The 18,207-nt window shown below is 40.6% G+C and overlaps 1 protein-coding gene across 1 annotated transcript in view; it reads left to right on the top strand.

Moving 5' to 3' along the window:
• Positions 1 to 18,207, top strand: part of Tlk1 (tousled like kinase 1) — a 134,556-nt gene that overhangs the window by 33,735 nt on the left and 82,614 nt on the right. Inside the window, exon 2 of the mRNA XM_052726394.1 lies at positions 7,024 to 7,142. Within this exon, the coding sequence (XP_052582354.1) occupies positions 7,024 to 7,142 (119 nt within the window). The remainder of the gene's footprint in view (positions 1 to 7,023; positions 7,143 to 18,207) is intronic.

The raw sequence follows: 18,207 nt of genomic DNA, 5'->3' as shown, positions 1-18,207 counted from the left end.
CTTGGTGTATGTGTTTATGTCAGTGTGTATGGCTCAAGAGATGGTTTGCTAGAACAGAATTAAGTTTACAAGCAGACTTTGCGTGTATAAAATGTGATAGATGACCAGAGAGACCTTTCAAATCAGTGGGGAAGGTTGCATTAGTGAGAAAAGTGTGACCTTTTTCATTTTTGGGGAAAAACTAGATAGAGTTCTAACAAATTATTAAAAAAGTGTAGAGTATGTTTTTATTATTAAACTCATGTGAAAGAAAGTTGTTAGGAAATGAAGACTTTTGATTGAATTTTGTGGTACTCATTTAGCATGTTGTGGTTTAACTGCCCCAAAATGAGAATATTTGGTTTTAAAATAGGGAATCAAATTTCAGATTTAATGACAGAATAAATAATGTAATGCAGTGTCAATAAAAATGTACTTATTGGAGTTGGGGATTTAGCTCAGTGGTAGAGCGCTTGCTTAGCAAGTGCAAGGCCCTGAGTTTGGTCTTCAGCTCCGAAAAGAAAAAGAAAGAAAAAGTGTGTGTTTGTGTTTGCACAGACTTTGCATCACCATTCCACAGTCGAGGAATCGGGCTATGGTGAGGAAGTACTGGACCAAAGCAAGATTGAAACCCAGCAGAGGAAACTCCCAGTCCTCTGTCTCCATGTCTGATGGCAGAGGGCTGAGATGGCTCTGTCCTTCCACCCTTGCTGCACACACAGTGTTTCCCTCTTGGGCTGGCTCCGGTCCCTGTGTTTAGCTCGCTCTCCTTAGTAGATATGCCGGAGCTCTGACACCTCAACATCTTGGGGTCTCTGGAGACACAATGCAGGTTTTACTTTACAGCTTCACACAGTGACCTCTCAAGGCTACTTGCCCTCTTAAGTAGGGCCTTGATGCAGATACTGCCCCCCACACATTGCCTGGCCACAGAAGCACTCCTTAACCTCAGGAAGATTCTACAACCCCCCTCCCTTTACTCATGTATCCATATATATAAAAAAATCTCAGCTGGGCGTGGTGGGTGTAGTTGCCCATGCCTTTTATCCCAGCACTTGACAGAGACAAGAGACAGGTGGATCTCTCTGAGTTCAAGGATAGCCAGGACTATTATTAGAGAAACCCTGTCTCGAGAAAACAAAAACAACACCACCAACAAACCCCACAACCTGTTCAACTTGTATAATGCTACTTGTATGTGTGGTTTCGGGGCTGCCCATTGGGTAACCAGGTGGTATGCACTTCCCCGGGACAGACTGTTTCTCCAGCTTTCAGCCTTCTTTGTTTGTCTGTAGGTTTTTATCTAGGGCCTTGTGAGATTTACCTCATCCATGTAAGCATGTCTATTCGTGTTGTCCTTGCTCAGCTTATGTTTTTGGATACTTCGCAGGAGTAGCTTTCTGACATATCTAGGAGTCCTACAGCAAACTACCTACCTCTCTCTGGCTCTTTCTAGTCCCTCTTCTGCATGCACCCTGAGCCTTAGGTTGTGTTGTAGATGGGTCAGTTTGGACTATGCTCCAGAGCTTTGCATTTTGATCAGTTACGTTTTTCTGTGATGATCATTACCTGTTGCAAGGAGAAGGCTTTGTTTGTTTGTGTGTCTAGTTTTGGGTAGGTGGGAACCACACTTCTCTGGCTAGACCTCGGAGAATGATCAACATGGATATTTTAAGACACTACTCAGAGTTCATCCTAAAGTATTAGAAAAACGTTGCTTCCTTGAATTCTTGTTCCCATACTTTCAGGTACATTCAGATTGAAAAAAGGGGGAACAACTTAAATGGAATATTCTATTTTATTAATCTGATTTCTTAGCTTTATCCTAGTTTTCCTTCTTTCATAAAAATGTCCCTCGCCTTATCAGGCATTATATGAAAAATATTACTAGAAGAAAAACTAACTTATGTATAAACCATCAGGTATAATATAGAAAGTAACACAATCTGGAATGAATTAAAATGTTACAGTGATGTCCCAGCAGCAGCAGAATCTGTTGGAGAGGTTTTTAATGAACAGATTTACTTTCTTGACTTTTTGGTAATGGATAGTAACCTTTGAAGACATGTTTTCTAAGTATTATTTCATTTTATTTTGACTATCAAAGAAGATAAAGACTTAGACAACTAAAAATCACACAGTGAAAAACCTTGTTAAAAACAAAGGTGGTGTAATTGTAAGCGATGCTGATTGGCCATAAGTCCACCTTCTGTGATACTCAGGGGAGTCGTGTTTTATGACAGCTGGTATTTACTGAGTCTGTGGGTGTGTATGAAAGGCAGGCAGAGAGGACAGTTGGGCACAGCGCAGTGCTCTAATGGGTTCAAGTCACGTGCTTCATTTGTGCTCTCTGAGTCTGTTTTCATCATGTAGAATGCTGTCCATCTCTAATTTGGGTAGTCTCAGCTCTTGTTTTTATTTGAAAATTGGGGTTTACAATTCTAGATGGGAGAAATTTAGGCTAATACAAATAATGGGATGTAACATAGATAGTCAGAGGATGTTGTTTTTTGTTGATGGTGGTTTTTTTTTTTTTTTTTTTTTTTTGGTTTTTCGAGACAGGGTTTCTCTGTGTAGCTTTGCGCCTTTCCTGGAACTCACTCTGTAGACCAGGCTGGCCTCGAACTCACAGAGATCCGCCTGGCTCTGCCTCCCGAGTGCTGGGATTAAAGGCGTGCGCCACCACCGCCCGGCTTGATGGTGGTTTTTTTGAGGCAGGGTCTTGCCATGTAGCTCAGCCTAGCCTTAACTCATATGTGGCCCTGGTTGGCCTTAATCTCTAGAGTTCTAGGGTTACTGGCAGGTACTATTGTAGGATATTCCTTAAGAATGTTGATGTCTTTAATATGGTCTATTTTTTTTTTTTTTTTACAGAGTATAAACACTTACTGTATAATAGCTTAATGGGTTGTGGTGTTACTTTTTGTTTTGAAAGTTTCACCCCTTGTAATTGATCACTGAACACTTGAGTGTTAAATGACAGCTTAGATTAGTTTGAAATCTTTGAAATGTGCTCTCAGATGATAGTCAGCAATCCTGTGTATTTCTGCATTTTAAATATGCTTTAAAAGATCAAAGGAAGAATAAATATTGAAACTCCAATTTCAGTGTCTACAAATAGTGTTAAATCTTTCCAAAATATATAACTTTGTTTCTTTTTGTGTTACAGTGACAGAGCTGAGTAGTTGTGGCAGAGACCATACATTAGCATTCTCATCACTTCATACTGCTCTTAGCCTGTACATTTTAGTGATACAGTTATAATGTTACAGTACGCTGAGTGCCACGGCTGTTGTTGGTCTCTGCTATCTGTTTTCTTTATTACTAGCTCATGTCCATCAAAGCAAGAGAAAATAGACTGAGTCTGTGTGCACATGTGCTGAAGCTACCCAAGTGTTGTACATGTGAAGTATACTCTACCACAGAACTATTGGGCCCCTAAATGGAATTTGTATTACTTTGTTGAATTAAATATCAAAAAAAAAGCAAAACATTGTTCTTATTATGCAGTAATAGTACACTTGGAATAGAAGAATATCTGTTGGCATAACCAGGGTAAACATACTACAGCATTCCCAACTTTTGGGATTATAATTAGAAAATTTGAAATGAAGTCTCATCATAGCATAATTCCTTCCTAAAAATAAAAATGAAAAAAATATGAAGTTACCATCAAAACAAGTTTTCAATGGACTCATTGGTTAGCTAAGCAGAGTCATTTACTGATGTTGAGTTAATTAAATTGTTGGGTCACAGAAGTAAAAAAAAATATGTATGTCCAGAGACTTGTTTAAAACTTGGTAGCTTTTTGGCAAGAATAATTGTGTTTAACAATTAAGGACATTTGGGGTGGCTTTGATAGTCAATTAAAAAGTGGCACAAGGTATGTAGTGGTTCTTCTGGTGCTTAAGGAGTTGACAGATGTTATTGATGCTACTCTGTTGTTATTTACTGGAGAACTCACTGACAAGTTTAAGGTGGCAGAAAAATTAACCTTCTGAGTAGTCTTTGTGGAGTACTTACAGACAAGTATTTTCATTGTCTAGGAAACACCTAAGCACAAATGGAAGTGGAATTCACTAAGATGTGCTATAGTGAATAATGATAAGTATGTGTGGAACAGATAAAAGTTGTGCAGACTCACAAAACTAGTAAAAAAAATGTAAGATATTCAAGCCTATGGTTGTTAATGTGTTATTCATCAGCAAATAATTTGCAGAAAATATGTCAGTTACTGTCATGAATGCCATTCTGTCTCATGGAGTTAAAGTAACATTACCTCCACAGATACTTGTTAAGAACAAATGCTGAGTATTCTGACTGGCTTGGTGTTGGTAAAATGTTTTGTTTGTTTTTAAAGTTATTTAAAAGCTGAGGTTGAAATTTTTATGATCAAAGAGGATCAACCATTATCAATTACTATTATCAAATACTATTTAATTTTGAAAATTGATTTTTCTTCAGATTTACAGTTTTTAAATGAATATGACACAAAATTTAGAAGATAAAATAATGTACACATGCTGGGTATGATGGCGCATGCCTTGAATCCCAGCATGCAGGGCAGAGGCAGGCAGATCTCCGTGAGGTTGAGGACAGCCAGGGCTACACAAAGAAACTTTGTCTGAAAAAAAAAAAAAAACCAAAACCAAAAACCAAAGTGTGCAGGTAGTGAAGTCTGTTGTACCCTGGTGTACACAGGTGCCATCAGAGAAGGCACAACACAGATCTGCATGGGTAGACTAGTTTCAGGGGCATTTTCAGATGGTGTGGCAAGCACAAAGGAGACTCCCATGGTTCAGAATCTCTTTAACTGTCCAGCCGGGTAGCTTGTACTGACCTTTGATTGGTTCTCTGCTGTGGTGACACTGCAAGTGTCAGCAGAGCCACCCAGTAGAGCTCCACATTGTCTTCCAAGTAATGGCTGTCTTCTACTAAAATCACACTCTGGGTTCGCTAGCAGTATTCGGCTGTAACTGTGTCAGTGAAAGTAACAGGACCTGGGTTGAGTTCCCAGCACCCACAGGACAACTCACATCCATCTGGAACTCCAGTTCCTGGAGATATGAGACCCTTTTCTGGCCTCTGTGGACACCTGTGTGCATGTGGTGCACATACATACATTAGGTACATACACACATTAAAAAAAACAAGATCTAAGAATGTAATTGTTAGTGAAGCTCCTGGGCTTCAGAATGGCCATTCTCACTATGGACGTTCATTGCTGGTCTGTATAGTTAGGGACTGGGTGAGTGAGTGGCTACATTAATCTAGCTGGATCATATTTTTATTTCTGAGTTTGTTACAACAAAGTGATTTTATATTAAAAGATTAAAAACTTTTTTGAAGATAAATACAGAGTTATTTCAGATTAGCATTTGTGGGTGAGTATTTGCAAGAGATTTTGGGAATAGGAAACCCTAGTAATGAGGTATTCTGTTCCCCCAAAGAATCTGTTCTCCTTGCTAACAGACTTGTGTTAAGATACTATTTACAATGGCTATTATTTGAGTTTTGTCCATGAAGTTTGTGGAAGCCTTTTCTCTTGTTAGGTAAATGTATACATGATTTTGCCTGTTGGCCTACAGAGATCGAAATACTTAGGATATCTCTCCTTAAATAAAGTTGACAAATCTTGTTTGACAGCAGAGCTTCTCAAATACAGAGTGCTCACAGGGCCTTATTAAAATGCAGGTTCTGGTCTGGGCTACAGAAGGCCCTAACAGTGTGTACTGATTGAAAGCATCTTAGCTGTTATGGTTACGCGCTAGCCAACAAGTCTCAGTGTTCTAGGTAGATTTTCAGGCACTGCCAGTGCATTCTCTCTCCTGCCTTTTTTTTAGAGACAGGGTTTCTCTCTGTGTAGCCTTGGCCATCCTGGAACTCCCTCTGTCGATAAGGCTGACTTCAAACTCAGAGATCCGCCTGCCTCTGCCTCCCTGAGTGCTGAGATTAATGGTGTGCACCACCACTGCCCGGCTTGCCAGTGCGTTCTCTAACTCCTGTCAGTGTCAGGACCTGTGCTAGGGGTGCTCATGTATAGTCTTCCTTTTAGAAGTCTATGAAGGTGTTAGATAGAAACTGTTGAAGCGGGACAGCATTGGGTGAGCGTTTTGGCTTACTGCCCCTCTCCAGGTGCACACTTCAAGGAGCACATAGGGAAGGTTTAGGTCCTAGAGGAAACTGTACATTTGCAGGAACGGTGAGAAATAAAACACCTTGTTAGTGCAGGCTGGTCCCGGACAGAGAGGGCCTGTTGTCTCCATCTTTCTAAGTGCTGGTGCAGTATCAACTGGTTGCCAGGCCAAGGAGAGGTGTGGACACCCAGGTGCTTTGGAAACATGCTCTACTCCTGCTTCTCTCTTCACCTGAAATATCTTGCACTAACAAACCTCTAAAATTTTGATAGAGTTCAATGCATTAATTGTTTTTTACAAGGTTAAATGTTTTAATTGTTATATATATAAAATGTAAATTTCCCCCTTTTTTCTGAGGTGTTGAGGATTGAACCAAGTATGCTAGGGGAGTTCTCCTGTTGTAGTTCACCCCTTAGTGCAGTAGAACAGAATTGATATTGTATAGGACTCTTTTCTTTTAATTATGTTTTTGAGATGAGATGTGTAACTCATGCTGCCTAGAGCTCTCTCTGTAGCCTAGCTGGCCTTGAACTCATGATCTTCCTGCCTTACCCTCCTTGGTGTTTGGATTGTAGGTATGTGCCACAGCAGCTAGCTTGTTTAGGTCTCTTATTACTTCCCTACAGTAGGCCAAGTATTTTGTGGAACATCTTTATGTTTGTGTACATGCTTGCATGCATGAGTGAGTGTATACTGAATTGGGTGTACTGTGGACTGTAGATAGTCAAAAGTGTGAATCTGCTATAAGATGCTTTGTTAAATGGGGTGTACCTTTTAAAAAGTTGTAAAGTTGTAGTTATTTTCTGTTTATAGCATTCATTTGTAAGTTTTCATTGTAGTCTCCTTATATGTAATGCATATATATATGTGTGTACACACAAACACATGTGTTGTTTTTTCTTCATAGGTGCAATGGATGAGCTTCACAGTCTGGATCCCAGAAGACAAGAATTATTGGAAGCTAGGTTCACTGGAGTTGCCACTGGGAGCACCGGGAGCACTGGGAGCTGCAGTGTTGGCGCGAAAGTGAGCGAACTTTTCATCTCATTTCATGTCCTTTCTCTGTAGTAAGTGGTCTAGAGCATGCTTGGTGGAGCTGTTGAGACAGCTAGATGGCCAGAGTTTAAACCCCAGGTCTCTTATGTTGGAAGGAGAGAACCAAGTATTACAGGTTGTCCACTGGCCACCATAGTGGCCATACACACACACACACACACACACACACACACACACACACACACACACACACACACACACAAAATATAAAACACTGAAACTACAAAGTATCTTTTGTGCAGGAGCCCTATATACATGCTTAAGGACAGACTATTACTTTTTTATGATTTTTATAGTGTGTAGAAGAAAAGTTAGTATTTAGAAACTTGATTTTATTTGCTGTGCAGAATATTTCTATATTAATGCAGTTGTGTTTGGCAGTTTTTGCTATTAATTTCTTGAACAAAAGGTCTTGCCTATGCTTGTACATATGGAAGTGTTGCCTTGCTGTTCCTGTAGCAGTTTCTAAATGTGAGGTTTTACATGGAAGTTTTCACTCCATTTTGAATTGATTTTTTGCACAGGCTGAGAGAAAGGAATCTAGTTTCTTTCTGCATGTGGATATGTGGTTCCCCCACCAAATCTGAATAGATTGTCTTTCTCTCCATCCTACATTTTTAGCACCTTTGTTGAAAATCACATGGCTATCCCCATGTGGGTTTCTGTGTCCTCTAGTTGGTTGATCTGTGTGTGTTAGTCTCAGTAGCGTGCTGTGTCTGGTACAGATATGTAGTATAATTTGAAATCAGGTCTTGTGATACCTGCAACCTTGCTCTTTTTGCTCAGGGTGTCTTTGGCTACTTGGTGTCATTAATATTTCTGTGTGAGTTGTAAGATTTTCTTTTCTTTTTCTATTTCTGTGGAGAATGTACTTGGCTTTGCTGGAGGATTGTGTTTAATCTGTAAATTGTGTTTGATAATAGAATGTTGTACAATATTATGCTAGTCCTGGAGATCTATCTTGTAGTGTCTCCAATTTGTTTTTAATAATTTAAGGTTTTCATTGTAGATTTTTTTTTTTTTTTTTTTTTTTTTTTTTTGGTTTTTCGAGACAGGGTTTCTCTGTGTAGCTTTGCGCCTTTCCTGGAACTCGCTTTGGAGACCAGGCTGGCCTCGAACTCACAGAGATCCGCCTGGCTCTGCCTCCTGAGTGCTGGGATTAAAGGCGTGCGCCACCACCGCCCGGCTCATTGTAGATTTTTTTCACCTTCTTGGTTAGATATTTATATCTGTCTGCCATTTATCTATCTGCACATACACATGCACACACACACACACAATTTTTAAATTTTGTACCATGCTATAACATCATGAATGGGACTGTGTTCTTGATTTCCTTCTCAGTGTTTGATAGATAGAAAAAGCTACTGGTTTTGTATGTTGAACATGTATCCTAATATTTTGCTCAAAGTCTATCAAATCAAAGTTTTCTGGAGGCTCTAGAGCCTCCTGAGTAGGGAACGTATTCTCTGTAAAGGAGTGATTTGCGTGAGTTCCTGACCTATCCATGTCTCCTTTCTTTCTCTTGTCTATGTCTCTGACCAGCACTTCAAGCACCTTGTTGAATAAGAGTGAAGAAGTGGAAGCCTGCTTTGTTACTGATTTTAGAGGAAGGACTTTCAGTTTTTCTTCATTCAGTGTAATGTTGGAAATAGATTTGTCATAAGCCTTTATAATGTTGCAGTATGATCCCTTTGCTGCTAGTTTCTTCGGTGTTGGTCATGAAAGGATATTGAACTTTGTCCAAAGGCCTTCTCCACATCTCTTGAGACTGCCCTGGGTCTATTCATATACTGCATCACATCTTCTGATGTGTGTGTGTTGAGCCATCCTTCCTCCCTCACCAGGTAATTTCATGGTTCTTATTTTGAGAAACTGCCAAACTGTTTTATATCCTCATCAGCAGTGCACAAGGAGTGTAGTTTCTCCATCCTTATCAGCACTTGTTATTATCTCTTGTAGTCTAGCATTCTGGTTGGTGTATAAAGAAGGCAATGCCATATAGTGTTCTGGTTTACATTTCCTTGTTGACCAGTGATGTTGAACTTTTTGCCATATACCTACTTACCATTTATGTATTTTCTCTGATGGGGTATCTAGTCAAACCCTTTGCCTGTTTTTAAGTCAGGTTACTTTGAAATCTGGAGTTACAAGGGATTTTATGTGTGATGGGTAATAGACCCTTGTAAGAGAAATGATTTGCAGATTTTTCTCCCATTCTTTGGGTATCATATCTGAGAAACTTGCATAGTTCAGTGTCACATAGTATATACCTATATTCTTTTTTCTAAGACATTGTTGAGGTGTGAGTCCCTCACAGGCTCATGTGTTAAGCACCTGGTCCCTAACTGGTGGTGCTGTTTGAGGGCGATTGAGGAGGCCTCAGGAGATGGGACTTACGTAGTTGGAGGAACAGGGTACTAGAGGCTGAGCCTTTGAAAGAGTTACCAGTTTCTCTGCCCTTTTCCCTCTCTGCTTCTCTCTGTCTCCTCTTCTTGTTCCCTCTGGGATGCTATCAGCAAATGCATAGGGTCATATGATGAAACCTTTAAAGGTGTTTTACCTGGTCATTGTGTTGCAGCAACCATAAAATGAACCCAGAAAGATGTTTGCAGTTTTAGCCCCTACATTCAGGCCTTGGGTCGTTTTGAACACACACTGTGCTTATCTAGTTGTTGATTCATGGACGTAAATGTGTGGGTTTACTTCTCTACTCTTAGTCCTCTGCTGATCTGAACTTCTGTTCTCAACATTGGACCACACTTCGGTGTAGTTTGTGGCACATTTGAAAACTGAAATGTGCTTTGCCAACTTGGTTCTTGTTTAAGATTAAGTTGGCTGTCCTGGGTCTCTTGTATTTCAGTCTGACTTTTAGAACCAGCTGGCCACCTTCTGAAAAAAGATAGCTGGAGTTCTGATCAGAGTTGCAGGTGAATGTTTAGATTAGTTTAAGTATTGCAATATTAGTAAGTTGTCTAGTCGTTACATTTGCTTAGTGTAACCAGAAGCTTTTTTCCCCACCCACCGGTACCCAAATAACTAGTCAGAGACTTATTATTAATTACAAACTGTTTGGTCTATGGCTCAGGCTTACTGCTAACTAGCTCTTTTATCTTAGATTAACCCATTTCTATTAATCTATGTATCACCATGTGTCTCGTGGCTTTATCTGAATTCCATTACATCTTGCTTCTCCCTGTATCTTTCTTGGACTTCCCGCCTGGCTATAACCTGTCTTGCCATAGGCCAGAGCAGCTTCTTTATTAACCAATGAGCAACACATATTCACAGCATACAGAAAGACATGCCACAGCAGCTTAGGTCTTTCGTTTCCTCTCAGTGGTGTTCTGTGGCTTTGGTGTACAGCTCTCCGTGTCTTTCCGTCTTTTTCGCAGTGTTGTGAAGGTACTGAGTTTCGTGTCTCTCCGTCTTTTTCGCAGTGTTGTGAAGGTACTGAGTTTCATCATGTCTCTCCGTCTTTTTCGCAGTGTTGTGAAGGTACTGAGGAGTTTCATGTCTCTCCGTCTTTTTCGCAGTGTTGTGAAGGTACTGAGTTTCGTGTCTCTCCGTCTTTTTCGCAGTGTTGTGAAGGTACTGAGTTTCGTGTCTCTCCGTCTTTTTCGCAGTGTTGTGAAGGTACTGAGTTTCGTGTCTCTCCGTCTTTTTCGCAGTGTTGTGAAGGTACTGAGGAGTTTCGTGTCTCTCCTCCTCTTCTGGTGGGGTCGCCCTCCTCACTTTATTTCCAGGTGTCCATTGCTGTTGAATAAAAAGTACAGTTGAGTTTTGTGTCTGGCTCTTGTGTCCTGCAACCTCATTGAACTTACTTATTAGTTCTGCTAGTTTTACCAAAAGCAATAATCTTTAGGAGTTACTCAGTGTTTCTATGTGCACAGTACTGTAGGCAGAAGAGCACCTCATGACAGGTGTCAGATCTTGTTCCAAGACCCTGGGATTGACATCCTTCACTGTAGGATTGGCCGAAAGGACAGACCTGCATCCTGTTTGTCCGTTGGGAGGGAGTCACTTTAGAGCCCCGTGCTCTTCTGCTCCTCCTCTCTCTGATCAGCCGCTGCATCTGTTACCTCTACCCCACAGCCACCCTCTTGAGAAAAAGAAAAGAGTGCTCTATACCAGATCATCCCAGCTGCTGTTTTATTCTACTGTTGAATTATCCCCAAAGGGATAGAGAGTTCGGAATGTGTGTGCACTTAAATGTCATTTTCCTAGTTTGAAAGGCACATCTGATTGCATACTGTCTTTCTTAGAAATTTTTAAATGGTTTCACATAGTTTTTGAGTTTACTTAGTGTTTTTAATCTTTTTTGTTTTTTGCCTTATCTTATAGCCCAATCTTCTGCTTCTCCCCTCCATTTTTTTCCTTCACATTTATACTCTAGTCTAGAACACTGATTTCTTCCAGCAGGCTGTTTTTCCATCTTTTTTCTTTGGACTGGGCAGTTGACCTTGTTTCCCATGTCCTTGATCCCCTCTGTCATCAGATTTACCACTGGTAGATGACGCAGAATCTTGAGAATGGTTCGAATGCCTGCTTACCCAAAAGCAGATTAGGTGACCTCCTATTTCCTTCTGTCGACACCTAGATGTACCTGAGCATACTTTATTACATCACATTGTCATTATTTTCTACTCGACTGCTACTATGTTGAGGTCAGAAAGACTTGCATATCTTAATTTGGGGGATGAAATAACTTTAAGAGTTCAAAACTGGGCTGGAGATGGCTCAGGAGTTAAGAGCACTGGCTGCTCTCCAGAGGATCTGGGTTCAATTCCCAGCACCCACGTGGCAGCTCATAACAGTGTATAACTCGAGTCATAGGGGCTCTGATGCCCTCTTCTGTCTCGCATGGGCAGGCATGCAAGCGATGCACAGACATACATGCAGGTAAAACATTCCTACATATAAAAAATAAAAATGATTTTTTTTTAATTAAAAAAATAGAAATCACAACAGTATGCCTGATTCTAATGCAGTTTTGGGAACAGTGGAGACTGTTTACTTAGGGTAGCTTTGTTTTCTGTTTTTTATTTTCCTTCACTTGTCCTAGACATTAAAGCTAGGGCCTTGTACATGCTAGACAAGCACTCTGCCACTGAGCTGTATGCCCAGCCGATTTGTTTTGAGACTTGAATTTATTCTAGAAAGTATTAGGGAAGCCTTCTAAACCTGCTCTTGTATTATTCTATTACCAGCAGCCAGAGCTAGCAAGGTTTCTGGAAATGAAAATAGAGCCACTGTTTGGTTTACTAATAATATTCCTTACCTCTAAGCTGATGATATCAGATAAGAATAAAAGCTAAAGCCATCTATTTCCTCTGTGTTTGGGTATAGGTAAACCAGGGTCTTGTGCATGGTAGACCAGTTCTCTACAGTTGTTTGCCCAGCATCTTAGCATGTAGTTTAAAGTACTCATTATGTATCAGGTTTCATTTCATATTCTTGGTTTACAGACAGAATTATATACCTGCTTCAGATACTTTATAGTCATTCTAATAATAGCCAGAGCAGAATAGGTGTATCTATTAACTTGTATGTAAGCATATTTGGTTTTACACATTTATCATTTAATCTAGTTCATGGGAGTTATTTGGGTTCTTAAAATGTTTTGTAAATTAAACCTACATTTCAAAACATTCTGTTAAGATATGAAATGTTTTAACTAAGTTCATTAGCCTAACTGATGGATATCTTTTTTCTTTTCTTTCTTTTTTTTTTTTTTTTTTTTTTTTTGTTTGTTTTTTGAGACAAGGTTTCTCTGTGTAGCTTTGGAGCCTGTCCGAGAACTTGCTTTGTAGACCAGGCTGGCCTCGGACTCACACTGTCTCCTCAGAGCTGGGATTAAAGGTGTGCACCACCACCGCCCGGCTGATGGATATCTCCCCGCCCCCCCAGACAGGCTTTCTCTATGTAACTGCCCTGGCTGTCCTGGATCTTGCTTTGTAGACCAGGCTGGCCTTGAACTCACTGAGATCCGCCTGCCTCAGCTTCCTGAGTGCTGGGATTAAAGTCATGTGCCACTACTGCCCAGCAATTAATGGATATTTTGAAGTAGTATTTCAATGAACTGAACTGAAGACGTCTTAGGAAATGGGAGCATACAGCAGGTTTTTTTCTTATATTCATAAGTGCAGAGTGCAGTCTAAGCACCTGAATTTAATGTTTAGAATTAATGGAAAACTAACAGAACTAAGAGCACAGTAATAGATGGGTATTTGGCGGCTAGCAGCGCTAAGAGCAGAATAATGGCGGTGCTGATGGAAATCGTGGGTGGAACCAAAGCCTAGTGCTTTACAGGCTTGTTTAGAGCTAGTGCTAGTCAAAATGCCTGGTTAAATGCTAAGGTGGACGAATCATCTCGTCTGAGTCAGTGATTTTGTTTTCTTCTTTTGTCCACTCCAGATTTTTTGCTAAACCATTCTGAAGTGGTTTACATTTTGTACCAATTATTGACTTTTATTTACAGAAGAAGAAACCAGGTTTAGCTAGCTCAAGGACTCGAAGAGACTCACAGGCTGGTTCAGAGGCTGAGAAGATGAGCCTGGACAGAAGGCAGGCAGCCCTGGCCATCTTGACCGCAGGAGCTGCTTTCCTGCTGAGTGTGGTGTTTGTAAGGGACCCCAGCCCATGAATAACACCTTTCCCTCCACCCTGTGCTTATGTCCTTGTGAGATCCCAGCTCTAGGACAGCTGTTCTCAACCTGTGGGTCGCCCCGTTAGCAAGTTCCTGTCTCCAAAAATATTTACATTGCCATTCATAACAGTAGCAGAATTACATTTCCAAAGTAGCAATGAGATAACTTTATGGTTGGAGGTCACCACAGCACGAGGAACTGTATGAAAGGGTCACAGCGTCAGGAAGGTTGAGAACCACTGCTCCAGGGGAAGAGTTGATTAGTTTCATGTTTCTTTTGTGTTTTCTCTCTCGTTTTTTACTATAGGCATGGGTCAGTGTATATGAGAAGGATCTTCTTCAAACTATCTGTAGTACATAGGCAGGTTAATTTATAGTCCTACTGAAAATATAAAACAACAAAACAACCTTTGATGCTTGACTGACCCAAAATCAGAATGGAGGTTGAGTACCTAAGACAGGAGGTGTTAATTGTGTAAGACTACGTTTTAATTCAGACATTGAGATAGTGCTTTTCAGGGAAGCAACGACTTTTTATATTAGATTAGCATGGTTAAATGGGGGCATCTGTTGGTGAAGTACAGCATTGCATTCAGTTCTTTCAAAACCCCCTTTACACACACATGTACGCGCGCGCACGCACGCACGCACACCCTGAATTTTCATGTGGTCTCGTGTAAAAGCATTTTGATACCTTTCTGTACAGGGCCAAGGAAATATCTGTAGGTCATATGAATTCTGCCACAAATGCTTTTCTTAGCTCTGTCATTGTGGCACTCAAGGAGCCATAGACCAAATGTCATCCAGTGTATGTGGCTGATTATAGTCTAATGAAACGTTGATAAAATAGGTGGTCGATTACAGTATGATGATTCTTAATATTTTTCTATGCCCTAATTTATGCTTACTAGATACATAGGGCCTTAGTAAATAGTGTTCTACTTCTTAAATCTTAAGTGAGTGTGTGCATATCTGTGCTGTGCATGCATGTGGGGAGGAATTTGGGAGTTGATCTCTCTTTCTACCTACACGAGGACTTAAAATGTGGAGGCATTTAAATGAGGAACTTAATTTTTAAGATTTAGTTTTAGCAGTCTCAGTTTAAAAACTGCATCCGCCCTTTAATCCCAGCACTCGGGAGGCAGAGCCAGGCGGATCTCTGTGAGTTCGAGGCCAGCCTGGTCTCCAAAGTGAGTTCCAGGAAAGGTGCAAAGCTACACAGAGAAACCCTGTCTCAAAAAACCAAAAAAAAAAAAAAAAAAACCTGCATCCGCTAGTTTGAGTATTCTTCTTCAAAGTCTTGATAAGATTACCAGGGAAAGCTTTACAGAGTTACACAACAGTAACTGTTATGGAAGTGTAAATCAGAACTGTGATGGGGTTTCACCCTCACCAGAATGGCCACTGCCCTCCCCCCACCCCCACCCCACCCCCAAAAAGGCCAAACTAACATGCTGGCATGATGGGAACAGAAAGAAATTCTGAGTCACTGCCTGTGGGAATGCAAATTAGGAATTCCTCAGAAAAATCTAAGTCTGCAGGGTGGACTGGTAGTCTTGCTTCTAGAATATACCCAAAAGGAAATGAAGTTAGTATATCAAAGAAATACCTGAATGCTGATGCTTATTATAGCACTGATAACCACTATAGGGAATCAACTAAGATATGCATTGATAGATGAATAAAGAAAATATCACACACACACACACACACACACACACACACACAGAGAGAAAGAGAGAGAGAGAGAGAGAGAGAGAGAGAGAGAGAGAGAGAGAGAGAGAGAGAAATATTTTTCAGTGATAAAAATGAAATCCCAGGACTAGAGAGATGTCTTAGTGCTTAAGAACCCTAGCTACTCTTCCAGAGGACTCAGGTTCAATTCCCAGCACATGCATGGCTACTCACAAGCATACGTAACTCCAGTTCTGGAAGACAGGGCAGCATCTTCCAGCCTCCATGGGGACTACACACACAGTGCAGACATACATTCATCCACATAAAATGAAAATAAAATCTCAAAACAATTTAAATTTTATCAGAGCTATTAATGGCTCCCTCAGTGGTTAAGAGCACTGGCTGCTTTTCCAGTGGACCTGGGTTGGCTTTCCAGCACCCATGTGGTGCCTCACAACTGCCTGTAATTCTAGTTCCCGGGAATCTGATGCTTTCTTCTGGACACTGTGGTGCACTTAAGACAAGCTGACACGTGTATATATATATGTGGTGATATATTGTGTTCCCTAATAAAGCTTGCCTGAGGATCAGAGGACAGAGCCAGCCACTAGAGTAGACACAGAGGCCAGACAGTGGTGGCACACACCCTTAATCCTATCACTCAGGAGTCAGAGATCTGTCTGGATCTCTGTGAGTTCAGGACCACACTGGAAACAGAGCCAGGCAGTGGTGGCACACGCCTTTAATCCCAGTACTGGGAAACACACACGCCTTTAATCCCAGGAAGTGACAGCAGGGTGGAGAAAGGTATATAAGGCGTGAGGAAACAGGAACTAAGGCAGTTCAGCTGAGACCTTTTCAGGTGAGGACTCAGAGGCTTTCATTCTAAGGAAAACAGGATCGACTGAGGAGTTGGCAAGGTGAGGTTGGCTGTGGCTTGTTCTGCTTCTCTGATCTTTCAGCTTTCACCCCAGTATCTGATACCAGGTTTTTTATTGAAAGACCATCTAAGATTTGAACAACACATATACACAGAAATAAAATAAATAGGCATTTTAAAAGATAAACATTTGCCATGTGTGCCCAAACTGGAAGGACCCTAGAGGGTACTGGTAGGTGAAGTACGCCCAGATGCAGAAGAACAAGCATTGCTTGTCTTCTGTGCTATGTGGGAGTAAGAAGAACCGCTCTCAACATAGAATTACTAAAAGTGAGGAGGAGAGGGAAGAGTGGGTCGTGGGAAGCTGGGGAGGAGAGTGAATGGGACAAGTTCTGATAGCCTAGTGAGGTAGGCTCTCTGACAGGACGGTGAGAGTGACTCTGATTTGTCATCATCTCTTACACTTGGTGTGGAACCCTAAGAAAGGAGGAGCTGGAACAGGTGATTAAGAATTGGAAGTGACAACTACCCTGATTTGACTGTTGTGTATTGAAATTCTGCATTGTGCCCATAAACGTGTTACATTAAGTAAAAAATATGTAAGTGATTAAAGAAAAACAGGCCCGTACAGAAATGAGTTACCTTGGGGAAAAGTACTTTTTTTTTTAATGGCTTTCCAAAATGTATTTTCCTAAGATTATTATAGAACAATAACTTATTTAAACTAGCATAATATTTCAAAATATTCTGTATAGAGAACTTACAGATTACTTCTACTTAATAGCAGATTTTATGGTTGTTTAATAAAAAAAATTTTTTTCCTTTGGAGACAGGGTTTCTCAATGTAACAATCTTAGCTGTCCTGGATCTCACTCTGTAGCCCAGGCTGGCCTTGAACTCACAGAGATCCGCCTGGCTCTGCCTCCCGAGTGCTGGGATTAAAGGTGTGCGCCACCACCGAATGGCTAATAAAATATTTTTTAAATCTAGCTTCAATCTAATTTTTAAAATCAAAGAACAAAAGTATTAAGTAAATCACTTCATGGCACAGGGCACTGTGAACAAATGGGGAAAATGCATGTTAATTCTGACACAGAAGGTACAGTTAAAATAAATGGTATTTATAAAGAAATTGCTAGTTTTACTATCCAAGGAATCTGTGTACTAAGACTGTTAACATTCAAATAATTGACCTTAAATAGGAATGCCTGGAACCAGATGCTGGGGCTTTTTATCTGTAATCTGTAATCCAAGCACCTGAGAGGCCAAGGCAAGATTGTAATTATAATTATATCATCATAATCCAGATAATGGTGATGGAGCCATTGAAATAAATAGCAGGGCTCCATAGTAGTGCCCCAGTCTGTAGAGAATGGTTCGTTACATCTGCTTACACAGCTTATTTTGTTACATGACTCAGTACAGCCATGTTAGTGCCTCTCATATCGTAATAAAGATTAGTCTAAGGATTGTTACGGAAGAAAATCAGAAAGGATTGACAGTTGAGGATATACTTGGTCAAGTCACTGATTACAAGACATTCCAAAATTAGTAATATTTTTGCATATCAACAAATGGAAAGTAAGTTTTTGACAAGATATCCTGTATGAGAACATAAAATTATAAGATACTTCAAAATACATTTGACAAAAGATACTTGACAATTTCCCCGAGGGCCGTAAAATGCAGAAAAATCAAAAAACGCCTGAAGCCGGGTGGTGGTGGCGCGCATGCCTTTAATCCCAGCACTCGGGAGACAGAGCCAGGCAGATCTCTGTGAGTTCGAGGCCAGCCTGGTCTACAGAGCGAGATCCAGGAAAGGCGCAGAG

The sequence above is a fragment of the Peromyscus californicus genome, unplaced genomic scaffold, assembly GCF_007827085.1.
Source record: "Peromyscus californicus insignis strain IS unplaced genomic scaffold, ASM782708v3 Scaffold_7__1_contigs__length_154581171, whole genome shotgun sequence".
In the NCBI taxonomy this organism is placed as follows: Eukaryota; Metazoa; Chordata; class Mammalia; order Rodentia; family Cricetidae; genus Peromyscus; species Peromyscus californicus.
This window is presented reverse-complemented; position numbering and strand designations above follow the sequence as displayed.